The sequence below is a fragment of the Eriocheir sinensis genome, chromosome 33 (assembly GCF_024679095.1).
Source record: "Eriocheir sinensis breed Jianghai 21 chromosome 33, ASM2467909v1, whole genome shotgun sequence".
Taxonomy (NCBI): Eukaryota; Metazoa; Arthropoda; class Malacostraca; order Decapoda; family Varunidae; genus Eriocheir; species Eriocheir sinensis.
Genome location: NC_066541.1, coordinates 2,760,450 through 2,788,417, shown reverse-complemented (window position 1 = coordinate 2,788,417; position 27,968 = coordinate 2,760,450). Strand labels below are relative to the sequence as shown.

The following is a 27,968-nucleotide window of genomic DNA, read 5'->3' as shown; positions in this document are numbered from 1 at the left end:
CACCATGTATGATCTATTTGATCCTTGTTTACTGTGTAAGTACCTCACAGACCATAAAAACTGAGTGCTGGTGGTAGGCCGGCCGGCCCATTGCACTGAGGGCAGGGGCCAGCCGCCGCCACCACCACATACAACTATGGCTGAACAGACACATAAAGCTGAGCTGTGAATGATGGTCAAGAGCATCCTGATGAACTGGTTCTACAATACATGGTACACCCCTGCCCACCATGAGGCCATAGGAGAGGTGCTGGGAGACTACTCTAGGAAGACAAAAAAAATGTACAAATGGTTTCTTTAGGGGCGAAAATAAATTTAATGGTTGACATAAGGACAATATTCTGAATTTAAAGCTTGCTCTTCCAAGTCCACAGATATACTACAGTATGAATAATATGCACTAAACATACAAATGTTACCTCAAACAAGATTTCCTCAGACCACAGCAATCAGACAGACAAAGCTCAATACTGAAACTGGAATCATAAAATTACAGTTTTCTACTAAAATTTAATACATGATTGTAACATGGATGACAACATGGAAAATATAAATGAGTTCCATTGCTGGGCTGAGTGCAATTCATATTGTTACCGCCTATCAAAAGGATGTAAAAAAATGATCCTCAAAATTATACAAATGTCTTAATTTGAACCTTGATAATCAAAAGATCCCAAGAAAATAGCCTCATCATACAAGATGAAAAACAATCACCTGTCAAAGCTTTTTTTTTATTTACACTTCCCATCTGAGCTCCCTATATTCTGTACCCAGATTATATTAATAAAAAAGATTAATAACATTAGTGCAATATGAGATCTTCAGGAATGCAAATAGAGGAAACATTACATTCTAGCTTAACTCCTTACCAAAATGTGAGCACCATCCTCCACATCATTCAAGTAGCCATTAAGTGAAAATGAAAAAACAAGTGTGTAAGTAAAAATCAAACAATGAACAATATTTCATAATAATTAACTGTGCTAATGTCTGAATTAGTGTAACAATTCCATACTGATATGAATACTTTTTTTGAGGCTTAAGTAAACTTCACTACTATCACCCATCACACTTGAAGAATATGCTGCCCCTCACACTACACTAAATGGGTACAGCTGCCACTATCCTTCACTGGCAGTCTCAGTTTGTGCTCAGCAATAACAAAGTGACTTGCACTTCACATGAATGTTAAGTAGATATTGAGTCAGTTTGAAATAATTCACAAAATAGTTACCATGAACACAGAAGACTTCATCTCTAGGAGGAAGAGGCTTGAATATATTTATAATGCCTATTGCTGAAAGCTAATATAAAGAAAGGGACAATATATATAAGCCAGCCACTTGAATATTCACAGAAAATAAATCTTATTGCTGTATATAAAAACAAACATTGACATAATTCTGTATATTTGTGGCAGACCTTTCATAATACTGTTCCTCTGCTGACTTATCAAGACTAACATAATGGGACTAACACAATTCTTTGATAAAAGTGCGTATGTGTTTTTTTGTTTTTGGTACATGCAAGAAAGATATTATAAGATTGTCAAAAATCTCTACAGCCAGTTCAACAGCAAGACACAAAACCATGTAGTATTAAACACTGACCAACTGTGACATAACTGAAAGGGCTTAAAAATATATAACAAACATATTGCAGATAAAAACTGTTAATAACAGAAACAAATAATTGCACAAGGCTTTGCAACATCAGTGACCTTGGAAAAAGACTAGTATCAGGTGCTTCAATGCTAAGTCAGCCAAACAATTCATTACATTCTACCAAGACATAGTAATGCATTTTAATACAGACAATTTCAAAACTAAATACTCATTTAAAAGTTATTGCTTTAATAATAAAAGCTGTCAAGGTAAAATACTGAAGTTTTGGCAACAGCATGAGCAGACAGACTCTCTTGCCTACACTGAGCAAGACTATGATGTATGTTCTCTAGGTGGCAGAGGGTCGGGAGGCAGCCAGCGGGCCACTGAGGAGTATAGCACTTGCTCGTACTTATAGTTGTGCTTTAAGGTAAGATCAATAATGTGTAAACAAATATATTAATGATTATTTGTGGATGCTACATAGTTGAAGGTGCAATATATTAAGTACACATGAAGGAGGGATAAAATGTAAAGTGATCTCTGAAGATATAAAACAACAGGCTATAATAATAAAATAAACCTATACAATTTATGCACATACAGATATATGGTAATAATTTCAATAATATCAAGACAGAAGGAAGCCTCAACAATTATAAAATGGTAAAATAAATAATAATAGTTGTACAGATCTCAAGCTATTTACAGGACCTCCTACGATAGTTAGCGTTCTTTAGCACCAGCAGTAAAAATCATAGGGGATGGAGAGCAGAATAAATACAAACTTCAAACTAAGTACACAGTTACCTAAGACATGTCTAAAAACCTTGTGCATCATGTAATAATGTGTGTAAGAAGCTTTTAGTTCAATTACTAAGGCAACCACTAAGAGGGAGATAAAAAGAGTAACAGAATAAGACACAGAAGCAGCTCAGCCTTCACGACCACTTAAGCTTGCATTTATGTTACTTTGTGTAAAGCTCACAAAATGTATGAGAGAAGATTCACATCACTCAAGAAACGGCCGACCCCTCAAACCTAACATGGAGAAAACTAAGTAAACCTGATACTGACTAAAACAATAGGATACATAACAGCTAACAATTGAGAAAAAAATAATTGTTCAGGTACTATAAGAATTAGTGTCATTCAAACAGAGAAAACTACTTTATCTGAAAAAGAGAAGAAAGAAGAACAGAGAAAACAGGTAGCAACTTCGCAAGAAAAAAAAATCTCATCTTAGCCCACCTTATTCACTGCCTGAATTTGGACGCAAAAAATTTTGCAAAGCCTAACTTCATAGGTACAAAATTGGCAATACTCATGTAAGAGGACTGTAATACCCTAGAACTGCTGGACACCAATTCCATAACATGTCACAACACTGAAGTTTTTGGCACACACACACACACACACTAAAGCTACGTGAACAGTGAAACCTTCAAGGGCAACCACCTTTCGTTGTCACTGGTATTACATATCTCAGCCTGGCAGGTTAAGAGTTTGCATTACACAAGTCAGTCATGAAGCTAAGTTAGTGATCTGGCAGTGTTAAATAGTGTGGCTTTTATGATGATTATGGAGATCATATGAAACATCCAATAATTTGCTAGGGCAAGATCATACAGGATGTCTTAAAGAATATAAATCAAAGGAAATTTTCACTATTAAACAAAACATTTAAATGCATGAGAAGGCCTACTTCAGGGCCACAGGTATTTGTTAACACTTTAACAGTACCAGTATTTGATTATATATAGCAAAATACTTCCTCTACAGTAGTATTAAAGTTTAGTGACCAGCTCGGAACATCATACACTGTGGTAAAAGGTTTCACTGTATACCTTACAAAATATATTAATAAATCATGGCTGAGCTAATCCTTTGCATTCATTACAAGATGAATCATATATTATCTGTCAATACAGAATGAGCATGATTATTGATTTTTATAAATTGTAAGACAAAATACATACTGGATTTGCATCTTATCCAAAAACAGGGCACTGAAGGCTCATTTTCAATAGAACAGATTAAGATCATCACTTCCTCTCATTCACAAGCCTCATCACTGTTGAAACTCAATCATGCTAACTCCTGAAAATTGTGTAATAAAGTGAATGGTATGATATCAAGAACATAAAGTGTATTTAAAAATCTGGATAACTTTCAAAGGCAAAAGGGGTCTCACAATTGCCACACATCAGTTCGCATCCACTCTCAGTGCTTTAACAAGAGAAGTAAATGGTGAGAGGCTACTTGCATGTGCAGCTAAAACAAGAGTCTGCCTCTGTGAGACTGTACTCTCAATGATGAGTCTTGTAACACCACTGAGAGGTAATATTATAACAACTGTGAGGTGCAATTGAGCTTGTATATCTACTTGACTGCATGATGCTCTGCAGACACTTTGCTACTGATTGAAACGCCACTGGTATCATTTGCACACCTACAAAGAAAAGGTAAATGAACTATACATGCTGACCTAGAATATGAACTACTGCCAGATATTCTGATGGAGGTAAACTAAGTCAGTTGAGTCAAATAATCTGACCCCTGACCAGATACAACCATACAGCAAGATAAATACAACTTGTCACTTTACATGTAATGAACACACAGTAAAGATCATAAAGCTTTCACCTGCTTCTCTTTGCAAAAAACAGGAACTTTGGTGACACATTCAGAGCAAATTTTTTGATGGGGAATTGTTTGCCCACCACACTCAAGGTAGCTGGTGGAGCTGCCACAGTCTTGTCAGACACACCATGGTTATCCTTGCTACTGCTACTCTCAGCCATACCTAATTGTAGAAAACAAGTGCTCCACTGCCTCATTTCCCCTACTTATACAAACATACAATCTGTTACAGGGTAAAAATTTCAATACCAAACCCAGCTTCCCACTCACTAGACAAATGTTTGATGTAATTAGGAAAAATAACCATAGAAATTGCTTTTCATATAAACCTGCAGCAGCTTGCTCACAAAGATATAAGATGTAGATAAAACTAAAGGGTACTGCCAGACAGTAGGGCAAAGAAAATGCCACCACTGACAAACCCACATCAATGACACCATTAATATTACTTAATCTATTGAGGAATTCTTTTCCTATCTAGAAGGGAACTAGTATAATATCAATATTTCACAGCCAACAACTACCAGAGTATTCCACTATTAGTAGCGTTGCCTAACTGAGATGGTCCACATGATTGCGATACGTGAAGATGTGACTAACATTAGGGTTATCAATTACCCATCTACAGTAGATATCGGCCTCTGATGGCGCATGACAAGTGAGCTCACCCATTCTAGTAGGAAGTGAGGGCTAGAGTGTCCTGAGCAACCATACCTACAAAACCGTGCCTGGTCCACTACTGCCTTCATTGCCCATTGTTACTACATGTGGGAGGCCTCAGACTGGTGTGATCTGCTCATGCTGCTCCAAGTTTTGGTTCTCTGGGCTGGATGAGGAATCTGAAGCCTGCTGAGCAGCTGGGCCAGGGATGTCTGGGGGTGGCACACACTCCACTGTCACCACACTCTCCACACTGCCACTACCTGTGTCCTGGCTCCCTGACCCACTGCTGCTACTCTGACTTCCAGCACTGCTGGCTCCCACAGCTGTTGCAATGATTGGGGAAGGGGGTGCCACTTGAGGAGGTTCACTTGGAGCCTGGGGGGACTCACTGGAGAGCAGGGGAGGGGGTGGGGGGGGTTCTGGGGTTTCCTCTACTTCAGCCATGGGGTTGACTGTGACAGTGACACCCCCAGCAGTGAATCCACCCTCATACCCTGAAGATATTGAATTGTCCATTTCAGAGTCAGCCTCCTTTTCTGGCTTGACTTCTGAGGGTTCTGCAGGCTCAGAAAGAGGGGGCGGAGGAGGCAGCTCCTCCCCACCAACACTTCCTTCCATTAGCATAACACTGGGCTCCTGGGGTGAGTCTGAGTCCTTTTCTGAGTTCCCATGAAGACTGCCAGGCTGGCCTGCAGTACTCCCTGAGGAGGAAGAGCCCATGTTGGCTAAGTTCAGCATCTCATCAAGCCCTTCTACATCAGAGGGAGGAACCAAAGGGGGCGGGGGGGTGTCATCACAAAGTGTGCTGGTGCGCGGCATGAAGGGGGCGGACTCCGGTAGGGGTGGGGGCAGGTCATTGGTAAAGACTGCATCATCCATGTCCATGACCATTGGTGGGGGAGGAGGCAGCTCCCCACACAAGCTGGATGGTCCTGAGAGGGGGGGAGGGGGCCCTGGATCCTGCATGCTGTATGGCACATGTTCAAGGCTAGCATCATTGACCTCATCCAGCAAGTATAGTGGGTTTACTGTCTCCTGGGGTTGATTTTGTGTGTCATCTGCTAGAAGGGGAGCAGGAAGGTCCTCAGAGCCTAAACTGCTGAATGCTATTGGGGAACCCTCACGCTCAGACCCAATCACCTCTGCCTGGACTGGTAGGGTCTCAGGCTCTTCTGACACTGTTGGGGCTGACTCTTCAAGATTCTCACTTGTAAGTGATGAAAACTGAACCCCTTCACTGGCCCTCAAGTTATTGAAGAGATCTGCATTCTGGGTAACCTGTTCACTTTCTAATGAAACTTCAGGTTTATCAGTATTCTCATCTGCTGCTGCTGATGGAACAGTAGCCACAGGGGAGGTAGCCTCCGACAAGGAGCTAGAATCAGAGGAGGCTGCTCCTTCTACTGCTGCTATTACTGAGACTTGAGTTGGGGCAATAGGATCCTCAGTGCTGGTCTTAACAGGTGAGGCAGCTTCACTATCTGGACTCGGGCTCTTAGTGAGTGAGGGAGTCTCATGCCCTGGAGAATATGGAGGGGAAGGTACTTTGGTTGGTGGGGGAATATCAATGTCAGGACTCTTGGGCTTGGACTCAGGGCTTTCCTTGGTAGTTATAGGAGGACCAACTGGGCTCTTTCTTTCAGGAGACAGGTCCATGTCAGGGCTGGGACTCTTCATCATGGGAGGCGTTTCCTTCTCCTCCTTAGGTGGAGAACCTGGTGGACTCTTACAGGCAGGAGGCAAGTCCATGTCAGGGCTGGGACTCTTCATCATTGGAGGACTTTCCTTCAAAGGAGTCTTCACAGTGGGTGATGCTACTGGACTCTTTCTGGAAGGTGGAACATCGATATCTGGACTTGGACTTCTCATCATAGGTGGAGATTCTTCCCCTGAGCTGTCATTAAGTCCAGATGCTGCCAAGGGACCTCCTACCCTAGGGCATACTGGGCTCTTGGCTAGAGACTGGAAACATACTGGACCCTTAGCTTGCCTTGGAGAACATATCGGACTTTTGGCTAGTGTGGACCCTGAAGGACTCTTATCCTGTTTAGGAGAGCTCGCTGGGCTCTGAGCTTCCTTAGGAGACTGGTCTGGACTCCTTACTGAAGGTGGAGGGCTACTTTGAGTTTTTAGTACTGGTGAAAAACTTGTTGGGGGTTTTGGTGAGGAAGGACTTTTATGACTTTTTCCTGGTGGAGAGCCTGTTGGACTTTTGACTGACTGGGAGGAGCCTGTTGGGCTTTTGACTGACTGGGGAGAGCCTGTTGGGCTTTTGACTGACTGGGGAGAGCCTGTTGGGCTTTTGACTGACTGGGGAGAGCCTGTTGGACTTTTGACTGACTGGGGAGAGCCTGTTGGACTTTTGACTGACTGGGGAGAGCCTTTGGGACTTTTCTTTGAAGAAGGAGAGTCTTTTGGGCTCTGACTTGGAGGAGATCCTTTAGGACTCTTTGCTGATGATGAAGGTGAGCCTTTGGGACTCTTCATCTCTGGTGACGTCCTGGGGCTCTTTTCATCTGGTGACCTCACATCAGAAGACTCCATCTGTCCCGTCATCTTGGTGAGGGGTAGTGTCATGTCCTTCTCTTCCTTAGACCCTATCCTCATCAAGACCTCTGTTCCCCCTAATGGTGGAAAGCTGTCAATGTTACTCTCCAGAACCCCAGATGGTTGAGTGGTTGTGGGATCCTCTGGGCTCTTGGTTTTTTTGTCAGAGCCTTTCTGAACAGTGGCATAGAGAGGAGCAGGTGCCTGCTGAACTGGGGCTGCATCTTGTGTTATTTTGTCATATGGTGGGAAATGCTGAGTGTCATAATCCCGCATGAATTCATAGGTACTTTCTGCCTCTTCTGCCTTTTTCACCACCTCATATCCAGGCTCTGACTCACCTTCACTTGACGTTCGACTAGTAAACTTCAGTTGCTCATAGTTAGGGTCATTTTCAGAGATAGTTCGTGGATGGTGGTGAACTGCTCCCTTCAGTTCCTCATACCCAGGGTCTCCAAACTCACTTCCTGGCTTTCCTTTTACCATCTCATAGCCAGGGTCTGTCCTGCCATGTGTCACAGTCTCATAACCAGGCTCATAGTCCTCCTGTATCTTTTCATGAGCAACTGTTTCGTAGCCAGGCTCAGAGGGTGCCTGCTTGGTTTCACCAGTGACAGTCTCGTAGCCAGGTTCATATTCACGGTGTTTAAGAGTTTCATAACCCGGTTCAGATTCTATATCTGAGGTGGGCTTCACTGTTTCATACCCAGGGTAGTTTTCCTCTGGTCTTTCCACACTGGCATATGCCGGCTCAGAGTTCTTCACTGTTTCATAGCCAGGGTCTGAGCCGGAATAGAAACTGGTTGGGGGCATCTGGGGTATGGTCTCATAGTTAGGGTTAGGCAAGGAGGGCTGGGGATGTTGTGCAGTGGTGCCCCAAACTCCTGTCTTTTCATAAGACTTTGCCCGACTGATGGAGGAGACAATCTCATGGTTACGGGTCTCAACAAGACTACGAGTCATGGATCCAAGATCAACCGACTGACGGGGAGTGGTTGGTGGAGAGGATGCATGTGTCCCCCAGCGGGTGGCTCCTCCTACATCCACTGAACCTCGACGGGAGGAAGACACACTGCCAGCATCACTCTCCCCACCAACACCACCACCACAGCTGTCTCCGCGTGCATGGCCTGGACGCTGCTTCTTCATCACCTGCCAATTGAAAGGTCATGAAGAATGAGAAAACATCTCACCACTAAGCCCACATTCCAAACTTGACTTGTTCTCAAAGTAACCCACTGCAAAGTAAGCTGGCACTTGTCAATCAAATTCAATTAAATTCAAAGTCATGAATATAAAACTTGAACACTGTAAAATACATTTAGTTAAGAGCAATAACAATGCATCCACATGACACTACACAGTACCATCTGTCATTTCCTCATCTTCCACTCACCTTGGCATACATCTCCTCTAGTGCCCTCTGAGTGGGTCTCTCCACCAGTGGTGCAACAGCGCGAGGCGGAGAGTGTGGGGGCTGAGGTGAGTGGCCAGAGTACATACTGGTGTCTCCTTGAGGCAGCGGTGGCAAGGGGGAGCGTGTGCCCCTCTTCTCAGCTCCTGGACTGCCCATCACCGTGCTGGCGGCGCTGCTGGACGAGGCTGTTGGGTGATGCACCAGTGAAATGTTTATGCCTTGTTGTCTTACCTGAATCCTTTTCCAATAATCTGCAATCAATGTGTTGCTTGACATATGAAGCTGACAGAAGCTACCCTTGCAACTGTCCTATGTGTGTGTACGTATGTGTGAATATATATATATATATATATATATATATATATATATATATATATATATATATATATATATATATATATATATATATATATATATATATATATAATATATATACAGTGAAGACTCAATACTCGAACGTCTTGGAAGTCGAACTTTTCGATACTCGAAAAAATATCTGGTACTCGAACGTCCGCACATGTGGTTGTAAACAAAGGCTCCTGGCCTCTCCCTCCCCGCCGCCGCCAGTTGTCCCGCCTCGGTCGTGAGAACAACAACATTCTCCTGCGTTCTGTCTGTGTTTTTTCGTTTAGAAACTTACAATGGCACCAAAGAGGCTCATTAGTGGTGAAAATAAGCCTAAAAGGAAGAATGTAGTGACGACCATTGAACGGAAAAAGGAGATTATTGATAAATACAAGAAAGGAGCAAGAATCACCGATCCTGCAGCTGAGTATTGTATGGTGAAATCTACAGTAGCCACCATACTGAAGAACAAGGAGGCCATTAAGGGAGCTGATGTGGCGATGGGTGTGAAAAAGCAACTTAAGCGACCTGCGGCAGTGGAAGAAATGGAAAAATTGTTGATGGTGTGGATAAACGAAAGGCAGATGGCTGGTGATTCTATGTCTGAGGGCATAATTTGTGCGAAGGCTAGGCAGTTCCATGGTGATCTTATTTGTAATACTACCTCTGACTCCAGTGAAGATTTTAAAGCTAGTAAGCGGTGGTTTGGGAATTTCAAGAAGAGAACTGGAATTCGTTCTGTTGTGAGGCATGGCGAGGCCGCAAATGCTGACAAGGTTGCCGCTGAGAAGTTTGTGCCTGAATTTAAGAAATTTGTGGATAAGGAGCGCTTAAGCCCACAACAGGTCTTTAATTGTGATGAGACAGGCCTGTTTTGGAAAAACTACCAAACAGGACCTATATAACAAAGGAAGAGAAGTGTTTGCCAGGACACAAGCCCATGAAAGACAGGCTAACCCTGCTTCTGTGTGCCAATGCTAGCGGCGACTGCAAAATTAAACCGCTGCTGGTGTACCATTCGGAAAACCCCAAGCCATTCAAGAAGAACGGTGTGCAAAAGAGCAAACTCAGTGTGATGTGGAGGGCAAACAAGAAAGCCTGGACAACCAGGCAGTTCTTCACGGAGTGGTTTGTGGAGGTGTTTGCACCTGCAGTGAAGACATACCTAATAGAGAAGAATCTACCACTCAAGGCCCTCCTGTTGATGGACAATGCCCCTGCACACCCTCCAGGCATGGAAGAAGAATTGGGTAAGGGGTATAAATTCATCAAAGTGATGTTCCTCCCCCCCAACACCACGCCACTGATCCAACCCATGGACCAGAATGTCATCGCCAGCTTTAAGAAGCTGTACACAAAAGCACTTTTTGAGAGGTGCTTTGAGGTGACTTCTGAAACAGAGCTCACTCTGAAGGAGTTTTGGAAGAATCACTTCAATATCCTCCACTGCCTAAGGCTTATAGATAAAGCCTGGGGTCAAGTTTCTGTGAGGTCCTTGCAGTCTGCCTGGAAAAATCTGTGGCTGACCTGTGTGACAGCCAAGGATTTTGAGGGATTCGAGCCTTCAGTCCAGGAGTCTGCTGTAGTGGAGGACATTGTGTCTCTGGGGAGAGCCATAGGCATTGAAGTGGACAGTGATGATGTGGAGGAGCTGGTGCAAGCACACTCTGAAGACCTCACCACTGACGAGCTGCGTCAACTTCACCAGGAACAGCTGCAGGAGGTAACTGAGGAGCTGTCTTCAGGGGAGGAGGAGGGGAACAGCAAGGAAAGAGTCTCCACTGCAGAGATCAAGAAATATTTGTGGCAGTGGATAGAGTTGGGAAACTTTTTGGAGAGGTGCCAGCCTGATACTGCTGCCATACACAGAAACATAAACCAGTGTGATGAAAATTTGATGCAGCATTTCAGAGACATTTTGAAAAAAAGGCAAAGGCAGATCACATTAGACAGATTCTTGTTGAAAAAGGAATCTAGTAAGAGTGCAAGTGTTAGTGAGCCACAGCCCTCCACTAGTGGGTTCACAGGAATCACACCAGGAGACGAGTTACCAGACGGTGACTCGTCCTCCGACGAATAACCTCCCTCCTCCTCCCCTCCTCTTCTACGTTATCCATCACCAGCCTTCACTTACGGTAAGTACAAATCAAAATTATAAAAAAATTTACATTGAAATTTTTGTAAACTTAAGGTTTTGCTAAGGTTAGAACGAATTACCTGATTTATAGGTATCAGTAGTTGAACTTTTTGATACTCGAACAGCCACTTGGAACGAATTAAGTTCGAGTATTGAGTCTACACTGTTTGTGTGTGTATATATATATATATATATATATATATATATATATATATATATATATATATATATATATATATATATATATATATATATATATATATATATATATATATATATATATATATATATATATATATATATATATTGGAAAGTTTCGTTTAGTTGGCGCAACATCTGTGGTCATATGCCAGAGAGAGACAGAAGGGGAAGGAATTATAGGAGAAGGGAACAGATCCCAGGAGATGGGATCCCCGATTAATACCTGGTACCCATGGAGGTATTAAGGGTGGAGAGGCCCACAGCCCTGAGCGCGCTGTACTGGTGAGTGAAGCCAGTTTTCGTAGTCTCAACTGTCAAATTGGCTGCCATATTGTTCAAGCCGAGAGGTACGAATACGAGGGTGGAGCACGCCTAACATGGAGGGCGCTTGCCCTTAGAGTTAGAGCACCGCATCCATGGAGTACCGTAATGTTTTTATTTTCTCTTCTTACTGTTTTCCAGCACTTTAACATGCAGGCGGATGAAATAAAATAATTTTGTAATTTATTACTGTAAATATACTGTAACAGGTAAGAAAGTACTGTACATGATATCCAAGAAGTGCAGTAATGTATTCATGATCACCAAGAAATGCAGTGAGGACAATTCATCACCAAGATGTGCGGTCTCCTTTACAAATACAAGTTAGAAAATTGTAAGCAGCAAGCATGTACTGCCAGTCTGCATGGTCTGGCCGGCCACTCCTCTCCAGCTTGAACAATATGGCCGACTGACAGTTTAGTGGCTTCAAACCGTGAGACTCCATGTCCCCCCCTGCTGGTTCCCATTCACTGCTGGGTGGACAGGGGCGTAGGGTATCGGAAAACCCGTCCAAATTTTTCCACTCTGCCCGGGAATCAAACCCGGGCTCTCTTGGTTGTGAGCCGAGTGTGCTAACCACTGCACCACGAAGCCCCCGAGAGCGCTCAGAGTGGAAAACAATGGGAATAGGGTCTCAAACTAGTATCACACTTGGCCTTTTTCCTCCAACCGCATTGGTTGTAGGCGCAACAGGCAACTAAAACTTTAAGCCGTTAACTGGCAATCAAGAATTACCCCAGAGCGAGCAAGAATTATAAAAATGGATAGGTTTGGTGGGGGGTAAACACAGGGAGGAGTTTAGATTCTTTAATTTCTAACGTTTCGGCTAAGAAGCCATCCTCAGAGAAACTGATACACTGGGTTGAAAACACATTATTTATATCAACATACAAAATTTCCTACTTAGCATCTGCATAGGGTATTGCCTACCTGACGATCCTTTTACCTGACCTGATAGCTAATCTGGCGGTATTATCCGCCCACCTGACGATCCTTTCCGTGTACCTGACCTGAGGGCTAATCTAGCGGCATTATCCGCCCACCTGACGAACCCTTCCCTAAGATTAGAGACCTCTCTTGTTGTTATAAGGGCCGCCTCTATAGTCTTTCTCATTCTTTTCTTTAATCCTCTCTTAATTTCTGCACACACTGAGCTATGTGAGTTTCTGAAGATGCCAAGCCCACCACTGCAACGCTTTTTATGACCCAAAGTGGGTAGCCCAGCTCGCCTATCTTGCCGACGTGTCGTTCAACATATTGAACGAACTCAATTTATCCATCCAAGGCGGTTATGCCTCTGTCCTGGAGGTCAGCGATAAAATCAAGCCCTTCAGGGGAAAAACTGAGATTTGGAGTATGTGGATCTTCGATGGGATCACCAACATGTTCCCACAACTCATGGAGTTTTTGGACACAAACAAACTATCAGTCGAGTTGGTAAGAAATCAGATCTGCTGTCATCTTACCGCACTGAGTGATCATTTCAATTCGTACTTCACTGATGTTGATACCGATGCCTGGGACTGGATTCGGGATCCTTTTATTGCCCATCCATCAGCACGTGGTCTCAGGGCAAAGGCAGAGGAAGAACTGCAGGAACTGCCATGCGATGGGAACCAGAGGATCCAATTCCGACAAAGTGCATATGTAGACTTTTGGCCTTCTGTTAAAAAGGAGTATCCTGAACTCTTTGCTGCAGCTTGGAAGGTTTTGCTTCCTTTTCCAACTACTTATCTCTGCGAGGCATCTTTCTCAGCTCTGACAGCAACTACATTCCTCGGATGCATGTGGAAGATCACCTGAGAGTATGCCTCTCGTCCATCCCTCCAAGGACAGAGAAGTTGTGTACTGGGAGACAGGCCCATCCTACGCATTAATATAATGAACAAAAGACATTTGATATTAATGAAAAAGAGGGAGAGGGAATTTCTGGATTTTTCATGCTATTTCCCATATATATATATATATATATATATATATATATATATATATATATATATATATATATATATATATATATATATATATATATATATATATATATATATATATATATATATATATATATATATATATATATATATATATATATATATATATATATATATATATATATATATATATATATATATATAGTACGCTTAAAACATGTGATGTAAATGTTTTATTGTATGTTTGTGTGTCTCCTTGTCTGGACCAGTGTATGTTGATACTTGTGAGCGTTGCAGATCTGAATTGTGAATGTTGCAGAGTGCGATTGTGAATGGTTGTGCAAGCTTGCAAGTGTGACCTTGATGCATCGTGCAGGTGGAGACACAGTATGATGACTCATATTATCGCGCAACTCGTATGTTGGAAGGGGAATGTGGCATGGAGTGGAGAGGGGAGTCGTGTTTGTGTCGTTGTCTTGAGAGTACGGTGTGAGAGTAGTCGTGCAGTAGTTTGTTCGTTCGTCGCACCTACGTCCTTGCTGGGGTGAAGGTGCGGACGTGGTGTTGTTGAGAGTTTGTTTAATGTTTTTTGTCTAATACATTGATCTATTCGTTACAAGCTATTTCGGCAATACGTATTAGAAAGCATATTCATTTTAACTGTTCTTATCAATTTTAAATGTGTTAATATAGTACATATGTAGTTACTTTTATTTATTTTTGATGTTTTATAACGTTTTAGTATAGAAAAAAAAATTTAATTGCATTATCCAGATCAATTTCGGATAATCCGCTTTCGGATAATCGGGTTTTTACTGTATACATATATATATATATATATATATATATATATATATATATATATATATATATATATATATATATAGATATAGATATATATATATATATATATATATATATATATGAGTGTGTGTGTGTGTGTTTACTGATATTCAAATGTTGATTTATTATGAAAAGAAAATGTTAGTGTATGTAACATTCCTTCATCAAGGAACATAAACTCCAAACACATTCTTCTGACCTTCGTAGATAAAACGCATCAACGTTATAAGTGCTGTTAAAAGTTAATTGGATAAAAAATGAGCTAATATTAAAGGAAGGTATGTTTCCTATGTCACAGAAAAATGAATTCAATGAAGTCAACAATAATCATTGCTTTCAGTCTTATCCCTCACTCTCAAACATGTGTAAAACAACACACACACACATACACAAAACTTTCTGGCCACCTGCACACCCAATGAAGCTACATGACAACAGCCCCAGCTGCCCTTCAACATCACCGTGCTAAACAGGGAAGACATCAGCCAGAACCAATCTACCCTGGAAAAAGTTCAAATATATACAAAGATTCTAGTTTGTGTTCCTTTCCCCTCCTTTGGTGATATGATACTTGACACTCCTCAAGCTAAGTAAAAGGCTACACTCTTTACATTCTGCCATCCACTGCTCGCATCTACTGGAGCAAACACCACAAATATGACCATGGCAGTTTCCCTAGAGATAAGGCAGATATGAACAAGTTTAATTTAAAATTGACAGAAAATACTTTAATCATCTAAACTACCTTTTCAAGCACCACTGTATTGCTGGCATTTTGATGAACTCAATCAGAAAAATTGTATTTACTAATGCTTATAGGCTGTTTTCAGCAAAACTAGGCCCACTGAAAATTATCTAATCTATTCTTGCTAAGCCTTCTCAAGACATGAAAATATTCTTTGACCCAAGAAAATAATGAGCTGTAAAGAGTTGCCAAAGGTGGGGAATAAATTAATCCACTCTGAATGACTGTAAGGCAAGTGAGTCTCATGTTTCCTCATAATTTTTCACCCCATGTAGCATCTGAACCTAAGCTGCTTGAAATGTTATATCAACAATCCAAGTTCTCTTCTTAAAAATTCAGAATGAGACAATATTTTAATACTGTATGGAAATAATAGTTCTGAAATGTTCCCTGTCTGGCTGTGTGGCACTTTGCATATTAAAGTGCTTCAAAGAATAAAACTGATAAATTAAACCTTTAAAAATAACTTTTCAAGAATTAGTTACAAGGCAATTGTATAACATGTGATACCTGCTTTATATACTGCAGAAACTTTGCTTTACATATTAATTTTCTATTTGATTCTGATGAACGCCATCTTATTTCAACTCCCTGTTATAAAGGAATGTTTCTTGCATCCAAACCAATGCAAACTCATGGAGTGCTGCCTCCAGCATGCCACACAGTAGTATGCAAAGGGGACTGAGTAAAGCAAGTTAGCCACTGGGTTCACAGATCAGAATAGCTTCAAACAGCAGTAGCAGCAGTAGCAATAGTAGCAGCAACAACAGTAGCAGGAACAATAAAACTCCTAGACACTATCATTTTACCTCCACATTCACTGTACATCAGCTATGGGAATCTGCACCATCCAGGATATGCAAAGAGAGAGACAGGAGGGATGACTGTGCCACTCTTCTCTTTACTTCACACTTTTTTGAGGATGCAGTTCAGTGAGTTTCTATCTTTCAGCATTCTGAGGGCTCTCTTATTAAAACACAAGGACACAAATAATGGCAATAATGGTAATATTATGGATAAGTAGAAACAAAATTTAAGATGCCCACCTTGTCTTGAGTGCACAACATGACGCAGACTGTCAACACTCGGAGGTGCCGGAGGAGGCTGTGACTCCCCACGGGCAGAAGAGGGAGTTGATGGGGCGTGTGGTGGGCTGGGCATCGGAGGAGGAGGTGGGGGAGGTGTTGATCTGGGCTCTATTTGTGCATAAGTCTCACTGCCTACCCCTCTATTGCCCTCATAAATGCAGGCATACATCTCATCAGCTGAGTCATCTGAGACAGTCATGTAGTACCTGTAAAGAATGTAAATCTGGTATTAGAAGTAGTGGTGGCACTTAAGTGTTCTTTTTATTTTTATAATTGCTTCCCATGCACATACACAGTGGCTTGATTCTGATAACTTCCACAGATGAGGTTCTTAGTCTTCTTATATTTTCCATTTGACTTTCAATGATAGGAAATGCAGACCTTCATGCTTCAAAGATGACACAGCATGAGTACAGGTTAAGCCAAAAAATACATATATACAAATAAGAAAATAACATTTACACATATACAACTTATAGATGAGAACAAAACAAAACAGTAACTCTAAACAGCATTACAAATCAGAGAGAAATTACCCTTCTCCTTCCCCTGCTTGAACTCCTGCTGTCTGAGGGGCATTGGATGCTTGTGTCTGTGCCTTTATTGCTGCCAAAGGCTCTCGGACACTGATGCTGGTGTAGCCTCTTGAGTCCTGGGAGTCCCCACTGAAGTTCTGTTGTGCTGAAATATCTATGCCAGCCTGGGAATAAATGGAGACATGATAAAGGGTTAGTTAAATTGCATTACATAAGGGCAAATATATTTCTTGGTGATTAGGAAAAGTTTTAATGGAAAGAAGCACTATTTGTATGTTTTAATGGAAAGAATCTTTATTTGTATGTTATATTTCAATATTTTTAAACATCCTGAAGTTTTCCATGCTAGTCTACTCAGGTAACCTCAAGACAAGAGTTCCTTGTTTCCATACACTCAACTACCAACCCTGCTGCCATACAAAGAAACAGTGAATCAACTAAACTCACCTCTTCAGGTTGCTTGAGAAAATAAAGAAATATACATAAATATAAGTACAAAAGATTATGAATTAGAACCCCATTATCTTATATATCACCAGCCTCATTTATCTAATTGCATATAAACCTCTTTCTAAACCAGTTATGTTGCTATATATGTAGTTTGGATGAATCAGCATCAATGCTTGGATTATTGTAATCAAATTGGTAGCTTCACTAACATCTTATATGGCTTATTGCATTTCTTTAAACTATATCACACACATTTATAAGCTAATATCAATCAGTCAGTGGGGGCATACGGCGGGGAGCGCGTCACCTCGCCCACTCTATGACGCCAAGCCCGGGGGTCCCTCCAGGCGAGTCTCCATGCAGGCCCCCTTCCCAACCCGAGTACCTCCCGGCAGGATCTATCGACTTGCTCAAGCCACAAACTCCGTGGGTGTCCCCTTGGCTTCCTCCACTCAGGATTGTCTCTTACAGAGACAACCCGATGAGCAGGATCAGCTTCAGGGTAATGTGCCACGTGCCCATATAGTCGGAGTTGGCGTTGATGGACTATGCAGGTAATATATGTTGAATCAGTCTCACGTAGTAGTTGCCGGTTTGACACAAAGTCATTCCAGCGATATCCCATGATTCTCCATAGACATTTATTACCAAAGGCATCAATCTGCCTCTCCAAGTCCCCATTTAGTGTCCATGTCTCACAACCATAGAGTAAGGCAGGGAGCACAAGGGACTTAAAGATCCGGATCTTTGTCCTTCTGCACGGGTATCGACAACACCATATACTCATGCTGAGCAAGTCCATAACACCGTGGGGCAGGCCAATCTGCCGTAAGACTTCCTGGCTAGACTCACCGATGTTATGAACTACGCTACCAAGATACGTGAAACTCTCTGAGATCTCAACGTCCTCGCCACATGCATGAACAGACTGTAATGTTTCATCTAGCAAGCCTCCAAACACCTGTACCTTGGTCTTGGCCCAGGAGACCTGGAGTCCCAAGGGCTTCGCCTCCTCATGCAGTGCCTTGAGAGCCATCACCAAGACCTCCAGTGACTCCGCCAGGATTACAACATCATCAGCAAAAATAAGGTCAGTGACCCTGGTATTTTTTTATTTTTTTATTTTTTTTTTTTTTTACGTTGTTGCCTATTGCGCCGGTAGGCATCTTCCCGGTGGGGCCTGATGGTCGGCCCAAGGCTTCTTCCAGGTGGGGCCTGATGGTCGGCCCAGCCCATTCTGGCGCAGGCGAGTGTTTATAGTGGCGCCATCTTGCATTGGCTCATGCTGCCCCCCGGAACTCGTACTTGATTCGCTTGGACGGCTTCCTCTAGAGTCCGGGTTGATGGGTGGTCTTCAGGACAGCATGTGGGTAGTTTTAAGCCACTCGGCGGTGACCGAAAAATCCGAGTGGTAGTGTGAGGATTCGAACCCGCGTCGTCCATCACGCGGCGAATGTGGGTCCAGTACGCTATCACTTCGGCCACCGCCTACCGCCAATGGATGCTCCGCAATGACTCTGATCCACAACTCTACCCAGTACCCAGTCCATACAAACGTTGAAAAGCATGGGGCAAGGACACAGCCCTGCCTCACTCCTGAATTAACAAGAAAGAAGCTGGACAAGCCCCCCCACACTTCACAGCACTCTCTGTCCCAGAATACAGGCCAGTTAGCAAACTAATAGTTCTCGCAGGAATCCCACAGAGTCGCAGAAGATCCCAGAGTGCCTCGTGATGCACTGAGTCAAACGCCTTCTTGAGATCGATATAAGCTGCAAGCATTACCTGTTGAAACTCATGTCAGCGCTCCACCAGTACACGAAGCGCTATGATGTGGTCAGTTGTTAACTTACCAGGTGTGAACCTAGACTGTTTAGGTCTCTGCAGCTTCAGCAGCCGGATGCGAATTTGCATCAGCAATAGGTGGGCAAGCACCTTGCCTGGCACACTGAGCAGTGTAATATCACATTAGTTCTTGCAGTCCTGGCAGTCCCATTTCCCTTTCCAGATAGGGACAACCAACCCCCTCTTCCAGTCAGGAGGAATGGAACCTGACTGCCATAATTTTTTGTGGGGGGAGGGGGTGCAACCCCCTCCCCCCAACCAGCCCAGATCAGGGGCTGGCCTGACTGCTCACCATAGGGCAGGGACGCAGGACCCCTGGGAGGATTAATCCCCCGGTTACCCAAAGAAAGAAGCATGAACAGGAGAGAGAAAGAGGGGAAAGACGGGTCAGGGAGGTTGAGGACACTCCATTTCTCATTCAGATAGACCAGCCCCTACCTAAACTAATAGGACATCAATTAAACTATAAAACATACCATCATACAAATGTATGGACACACACAAACACACACACACACACACACACACACAGTCATGTTAATCGGATATTTGGTAATACATATAATATGGTGAGAAATATAGGATTAGCATTCCACTACATGGATATAATGAAAAAGTTAATAACCACTATGATTAGACCAAAATTGGAATGTGCAGAGGCAGTGTGGTCTCCCCACAAGAAGAAACACATAAAGAAACTAGAAAGAATTCAAATGATGGCAACAAAAATGGTTCCAGAACTGGAGGGATTGACATATGAAGAAAGATTAAAGGAAATGGACCTACCAACACTAGAACAAAGAGAAAAGGGAGACCTAATACAAATTAATAAATTATTGAACAAAATGGAAGAAGTAGATAATGAGGAGTTACTACTAAGAGAAGGAATAAACAACAGGAACATAAGAGGACACAGTAAAAAACTGAGGAAAGGAAGATGCTTCAGAGACATAAAGAAATATAGCTTCCCGCAAAGAAATATAGAGGTTTGGAACAAACTAAGTGAGGATGTAGTATCGGCGAAGAGTGTGCAAAGCTTTAAGGAAAAGTTGGAGAAATACAGATACAGAGACGGGACCACGTGAGCATAAGCCTAGGCCCTGTAAAACTACAACTAGGTAAATACACACACACACACACACACACACAAACACATACAAACACACACACACACACACAGTTGAGTGTTGGTCCAGGACAATCTGTCACCAGAAAAACACATTAACAAGATGGTTGGAGAAACTTACAAGCTGTTGATGGATATAAGAATAGCGTTTCACTACATGGACGGAGATAATGAAAAAACTGATAGTAGCTATGATTCATCCAAGATTAGAATATGCAGCAGTAATATGGTCCCCACACAAAAAGAAGCACATACACAAGATTGAAAAAATCCAGAGAACAGCCACCAAGGCAGTCCCTAGCCTGGCAGACTTAATGTACCAAGAAAGATTGGAAAAGTTGGGGCTACCATCCCTAAAAGAAAGAAGAGAGGTGATATGATTGCAGTTTTCAGGGTGATGAAGGGCATAGGTAAAATCGATAAAGAGGATCTGTTTGTATGGGATGGGAGAGCAATTAGAGGACACGAAAGGTAGCTGAGAAAGACAAGATGCTTGAAATATGTAATGAAAAACAGCTTCCCCAATAGATGCATCAACCAGTGAAACAGCCTAGACAAAGAAGTTGTTCAATCCAGAAACATAAATGAGTTTAAAGCAAAGTTTGACCAATTGAGACTCAGAGACAGGATCACACGAGCGTAGCTCACTTCCTGTAATCACAACTAGGTAAATAAACACACACACACACACACACACACACACACACACACACACACACACACACACACACACACACATACAAACACAGTAAGAACAAGAACAGTAACATCTCCACACCTCAGGAGCCCCAAGGTTCAAGTTAGGTGTTGATGCCGGCATCAACGCCCCAGCCAAACCTTGCCACCCAGTACTCACATGGTGGAGGGGAGGTGTCATGTAAGGCATCTCCTCATTGGCTGGTGTCCTCCCTGAGATAGCCAAGGCTGCCTGGATCTCAGTGGAAGATGACTGGTTGGGGGCTGGAGACGTGGGTGAAGGGGTGCTGCCTGATGTCACAGGCCGGGCACTGAGATGGGGTGACCTTGGTGAGGCTGGTCCCTTCCCAGAGGAGGCCGAGGTGACAGATGTAGCCATCATGTGGTCAGGTGCGGCAGCTCCTTGGGTGCTTTCCTCCTCAAGGTCAAATCTCTTCTCAGGTACCGGAGGAGCCGGCTCATACCCGCCCTCTGAGCTCCATCCAGGACTGTGAAGGGAGTAAGGGCGGGAAGAGGGATTAATAGATCTTGTATTTATTCAGAGGTTAATTTTTCATTCTTAATTTCCTCTTTCTTAATCTTTCATTCCTGTTCTATTTATTTGTTCATTAGTCTGCTTCCATTCAGTTGCTTGACATTTTGTAATGATTAAGCTATTGCTGAGTCTGTCCATTCCACTGTGTCGTTTGCGTGTCCTCCACTTCCCCATAGCAGTCACTTGTACATACCTCTTTTCTTTGGTAATGGCTTTAGGGTCATCATAGTTGTCAGTATCCGTTTCTGGGTCTTCAGAATCATCACGGATTACCTTAGCATATGGATGATCCTCTGAAAATTGTGAGGTTAAGGTAATATTAAATTGATTTAATATTTCAGTTTGTGCAAGTTAAAAGTTATAGATTTTTCAAGGAAGAATAATTGCTTGATGCATTTTTCTGTATGTCTGCTGCATCATATACTCAGCTATGAACATTTGAGTTACATGAAATACATGAAAAATTATGTTTGGTGTCATTGAAAATATCTAAAAATTATCACTCAGCAATTTTGAAAAAAATATTAATAATACATTACCTTAATGAAATATTATGAACTTAAGACCTATAGAACCAAGGCCTAGACCGTAGACTAAAAGAATGTGCATTAAACCCTCCATTTAATTTACTAACATATTCATGAGTCTTAAAATAAAAATGCAATTTCCCTAAAAACACCTTTCAACTTGTAAGAGTGGAGGTGAGGCAGCCCAGCCTCCCCTTGGAAGTAACCTGAGTAAGGTCTGGCTGGGGTGGGATGGCTCACTCAGGGAGCCGGAGCACCACAGCTAAACAACACTAAAGGGGATAGTCTCAGAGGAGAGGTGTAGAAGTAGCACTTTCTCCAGGAATGGAAGGGGGGGGAGGGGAAGGAACAACACAAAGACTTCACACACTCACTCTTTGGTAGTTTCACATGAGCGTATGGATGATTCTTCTTTACTTTGGCATAAGGGTGAGCTGCTGCCCCCTCAACTCCCCCAGCCTCCAAATGTGGAGCAGGGGGTGTGGGGTCAGTGGGGGAGGTGAGGGTGGGGTCCCTGATAATGGCAGCCCGACCGTCAGGCCCAATGGCACCTGCTGGGAGCACCTGGACCCCTCCAATGACCTTGCCTATACCACTGCCACCTGGTGAATGCCACAATAATGACTATGAGTATAATATCCGTTTCTTACCTACAAGAATATCATCAACAATATTTATTTTTACATCTAGACCAAGTTGCACTTATATAACTAAAAAGAGCATTGCATTATTAATAATAACCAACACCCCACCATTCAATCAATATTCTAACTCCACTTCACGAATACCATATGCACTTGACTACCACAACCTTACTACCCCTTATACTTCCCACTGACACCCTATTACTCATTCCACATCCTCCTAGGGCCCTGTGATAATACCCATCCACCTCTCCTCATCCACCTCAAGTGCTGTGCTCCATGTTCACTACCAATTACTTATTCTATGTTACCCACAAACAATGTACTCTATTCACCTATCCACATCACTCTCACACACCCTTTACTCACCATCTACACCCAATATACACATCTACTGATTCCTCCACATTGTTTATCAACTCAGTACTTGCTATTTACCCCTCATGCATCTCTACATCCATCCCAGGCTCTCTACTTATCCAAGTCTATTCATACCCAACCCACCATGCAGAACATAATTCACAGTATCTTATACTCATCATCCACATACCTATCTAAACCACACATTCGCTCCACATCCTTCCAAGTACACAATCCTCAAGTCAAGTCCATACAACATGCTCACTCCACATCCCTTCCAATCTATCCATAGCACACACTCACTCCATACCCCTACCATTTTAACCTCCACTCACTTGTCCATTCACACACTCACTCCACATCCTTCCAAGTCACTGTACTTATAGTCCACAAGCCTATCCATTCCTCATACTACTTCACACTTCTCCCAGCCCTTATATCTCAGCCTCCACTTTCCTATTCATCCACACAGTCCTTCCAGTTTCTGTACTCACCATCCACATCCCCAACAGCAGCATACAGGTCAGAGGAGTGCTGGGACTGGGTGCGCTCCACATTACACTCCGGGCCTGCTGGATCTGGCTGGGCACTAAGGGGAATGGCTGGGAGTTCCCTCTTCAGTGTGCACCTGTATGGCAAGGTGTTGGAAGGGAGGGTTACCTGGCCATCTAACAGAGGGTCTGTTCATTAATCCATATGCACACTTAATTCCTACTCTTATAAATGATAATACTCTAAGATATTGTGCTGATGAAAACAAATACTGGCAAAATAAAGACCATTAAAAATTTATTTTTATTAGGATGATAGGTCAGTTTAATGTTAATTTTGCAGGTTTTTTTTCTTTACCTGATATAAGTATTAATTGGAAGGGTGCATATGAAATTGGCAAGACAAACAGACACTAAGGACTAGGAGAATGATGCAATGATAGGTGGAAAAATGAAAGGGAATACGGTATCTATTGATGAAAAACTTGAAAATGTGAGTTTGGAGGTCTGCTTAGAGCCAAAAGACCAGAAAATAGGTGAGGAAAAAAGGTTAATGAAAATGATGGAAGTTGGAGAAAGGAAAAGCTAAAGAAAGTAGGACAAATGGAAAACACAGAACTTACGATACAGAAAGAGATTAAATTAAAGCTGAGTCTCAATATATCAAATTGTTTCCTCTGGAAACTGTACATACTCAAGAAATTATAAAAAGGACTATAAGAAACTACAAGATAATAAATATAAATAGAAGTTGCTAAACATGTAACTACTCAAATATAAATAACTGTTGAATTTGTAAAACTTTTTCCTGGAAACTACCCAGGCAATGAAAAAAAAAAAAAACAAGAGCTAAGAAAAAACAAGATACATATAAAGAAAATGCTGTTGAACAAAGAACTACTTCAATGATTATAAAGGGCTTGTCATTTATATAATGGTGATGCCTCTGTCTGTCCAGGAAGTACTCCAAGAGGCTACTCACCTACTAGAGGCTTGGGAGGCATCATCACTCCCTTTAAGGATGTTGGACCCATTGATGCGTGGAAAACTGCCCAGCCCATTTTCGCCACCATCATGGCAAACCTTGACTGTCGTGATCCCTTGGTCCAGGTCATAGTCATCATATCTGGCCAGAAGAAATAGAATTCCAGGCGGTAAAGTAGTGTGAATTGGATGTGGGTCTGAGGGCTATGAGGTTTAGGCAGATGACTCAAAACTTTGTCTGGTAAAATAATGTGTGGTAGGTAATGGTTGTGGGGTCTAAGGATCAATATAACTGCTTCACATATGGTCAGGAGAAAAGAAAATCCTGAGAAGAAGAGAGGTCTGTGAGTTAATAACTGTAGGTCTCAGGTTTAAAGGTTGTTGGCTCTAGAATCATAGGATTGGGGTGAGCTGTGATGGAGCTCCTGTGTGGCCACTTTTTCTGAGTGATCTTCCAGTAGCTCCCCTTGAATTCATGCAGTTTTTTTCCATTTTTTAAACTTTAAAAACTAACTTTTCTGTGAATAATAAAAAGGGGTGATATGGGTTTCTGTATTGCATTTGCCATGTTACTGTACTCTAAATGCTAAAATATTATGATGAACTTCCCTTGAGTTATATATATATATATATATATATATATATATATATATATATATATATATATATATATATATATATATATATATATATATATATATATATATATATATATATATATATATATATATATATATATATATATATATATATATATATATATATATATATATATATATATATATATATATATATATATATATATATATATATATATATATATATATATATATATATATATATATATATATATATATATATATATATATATATATATATATATATATATATATATATATATATATATATATATATATATATATATATATATATATATATATATATATATATATATATATATATATATATATATATATATATATATATATTCAACAAGTGCTTCATGCTTTTATTGCCATACTAAGGAGACAAAGAGAACCAAACGTTGGAGTGCTCTACTCACCCGTCTTCTTTCCTGGCACACACACAGAATGCCAGAAAAAGGAAGAGCACCAGTGTGAACCCGACGGTGATGAGCACCGCCCACGCCTGCACCACGTCCAGGGCCACAGTGAGGGTGGCCCCATCCAGTGGCCTGCCCCCAGCCTCTTCTCCCAGCACATCAAGGAAGTTGTGGCCAGCGGCAGAGTGAGCGGGGGTGTAGGCCCCCCCAAGGGCCCACACTGGCCCCCGCGGTCCCACGCCCACCATCACCTGCCGTTCTCACCTGTGCACCACCACAGATCACCAGCGTTAAAGTCTCACTAAGAGAACAGTTACAATGAGTCCTCGCTTGATATTACTCCTTATGTTGGTCTAAATCATATTTTCTAAAAATTCTCCAAATCTGACCTCCAAAAGTCCATCCTTTTTTTGAAAATGGATACACTTTAGTTGGGGTGCAATTTGGCAGTAATTCAAAGGAAATAACATTCAGGAAACATAATATTGAGGACTCACTATAACTGTGAGGCACTGCCCTTGGTAAAGGCACCATAGCCTGACCTCACATCCTTGAGCTTCTCAACAAATTTCTTGAATCTTAATTTAATTACTTCTATTTCTAGTATGCATATTACTATGTTACACTGATATCTACTTCTCAGCACAATAAGCCTTTACTTTTCTATCAACTTGGCTCTATTGAAAATTATCAACCAATCTAAGTACTTTTCACACTTAATACTGGTATGCAATCTTACATGGCATGTATCACTTTCACTTGGTAACTACACTGGGCACATCTCTATGGTATGGGTATTCTCAATACTTAAGCTTAACTCACATTTGAAACTAATCACACTACTTGGGATGTATAAAACAAAAGAATGGCCTACATCAAACACTCTCAACACTGCATATGATTCTAAATAAAATTTGCAATGCACTTATACTCAAAATAATAGTGAATTCACCTCATACAAGTTTCATCCACTCAGTCCAAGTCATGAAAAATAATTCACTATCCATTTCAGTAACAAAGTTTGTGTATTTCAATTCAATTCAACAACTTTATTACAGACCATATAAACAAAAAGAGCGAGAAAAAAAAAGAGACAAAACACAAGAAAAAGCACATATCACCAAGACACAGCCATCAGCCAAGACTATGTTTATACTGTCTAGAGTGAAATCAGCCACTGGTTCCATATATGTCAACTAGGAAATCCTCTTAAAATGCCATAAAGCACACGGAGAGGGCGCAGAGGGAGGCCAGAGAGAGCCCTGCCCCCAGAATCCACGAGAGGAGCCAGCGGGAGCCATGTGTACAAGCGGCCTTTTGTCCCCTCCACTGCCAGCCGCGGATCAATACCTGCTCACCCCTCACTGCCTTAAAGAGCCACATTTCCTACCCCTCAAAATGCACATGATTACCAGCGCCTCGCGAAATGCCGGGCCACGCGCCTTCCCCCGCCCTCACTACTGCCTGAACAAGGAAATAAAAGCCCCCACAAGTAGTAGGAAGAAGACGAACAGGCCGCTAAAACTATGTCTTAAGAAAAGAAGATAGACTCACCCTTCATCGTCATTTCAACAGGTTATAGTCCACTGGCTAAACAACGGCACCGTGTCCAAAGCACTCCCGGATACTATTTCCACCACTTAGCACCGAGGCTCACTAAAAAGGAGTCCTGCTCGATCACTGGCACAGGAAGTCCGTCAGAGGAGATTAATTTGCCCCTCCGCCGGCGACCTCATCTCCAATAGATTTCCTCCGTGCCCAGGCTTCCGCTATGGCCCTGGCACTTGTCTCTCAGGATTTTCGGTGCCTAGAGGGAGTAATGCCGCCGAACTGGGTCATATTTGCGGTCAACTTTCCCTGTGGAGGCTCGCCATGTTTGTTATGGTACGAGGACGCGTCTGCCCCTGTGGCCGCCGCCCTCCCGCCCTCCACCGCCCTTCGTCCGTCTCAAAACTCTTCGTCTTTAGTACTCTGTCTGGGGCTCTTATACGCCCGATAGCAAGAATCTCCGTGTGCTTCGGTGGCGTCACTTAGGTCCATGGATATTCTGAGTGGCTTGGTGCTGGTGAAAGTGTGAATGAATTTGAGAAAGAGGGGAAAATAGGGTTTAGATGTGGATGGTGAGCAGGGCGGGGTGGGAGGTGGCGAGGTGAGTGGCGCGCCCCACCCCTCGCTGGCGCGGGGAGAAAACGGGAACCAATCAATAGTCGATGTCACTCGCGGGTT

The 27,968-nt window shown here is 42.2% G+C and overlaps 1 protein-coding gene across 3 annotated transcripts; it reads right to left on the bottom strand.

Moving 5' to 3' along the window:
• Positions 1-9: 9 nt before the first annotated feature.
• On the bottom strand, positions 10-27,898 carry LOC127006532 (nascent polypeptide-associated complex subunit alpha, muscle-specific form-like). 3 transcript variants are annotated; one of them, XM_050876484.1, is made up of 11 exons: positions 27,297-27,898; positions 25,743-26,006; positions 24,678-24,821; positions 23,699-23,832; positions 22,575-22,802; positions 21,867-21,966; positions 21,299-21,626; positions 17,022-17,185; positions 16,444-16,691; positions 8,854-9,059; positions 10-8,609 (listed from the first exon to the last, which is right to left on the bottom strand). In XM_050876484.1, the coding sequence occupies exons 2-11, from the start codon at positions 25,988-25,990 to the stop codon at positions 5,025-5,027; spliced, it is 5,385 nt and encodes a 1,794-aa protein (XP_050732441.1). In that variant the 5' UTR covers positions 25,991-26,006; positions 27,297-27,898; the 3' UTR covers positions 10-5,024. The 3 variants fall into 3 exon arrangements, with proteins under 3 accessions (XP_050732441.1, XP_050732444.1, XP_050732443.1); XM_050876487.1 differs by lacking the exon at positions 27,297-27,898 and adding an exon at positions 26,973-27,270; XM_050876486.1 differs by lacking the exon at positions 27,297-27,898 and adding an exon at positions 26,695-26,966.
• Positions 27,899-27,968: the final 70 nt, after the last annotated feature.

Coding starts and splice junctions, on each gene's coding strand:
- LOC127006532 (XM_050876484.1), bottom strand. CDS start 25,990: ATGGTGGGCGTGGGACCGCGGGGGCCAGTGTGGGCCCTTGGGGGGGCC. Junction 23,833..24,677: donor GCCTCCCAAGCCTCTAGTAG/GTGAGTAGCCTC, acceptor CTTGCCATACAG/GTGCACACTGAAGAGGGAAC. Junction 21,627..21,866: donor GCCATTACCAAAGAAAAGAG/GTATGTACAAGT, acceptor CTCCCTTCACAG/TCCTGGATGGAGCTCAGAGG.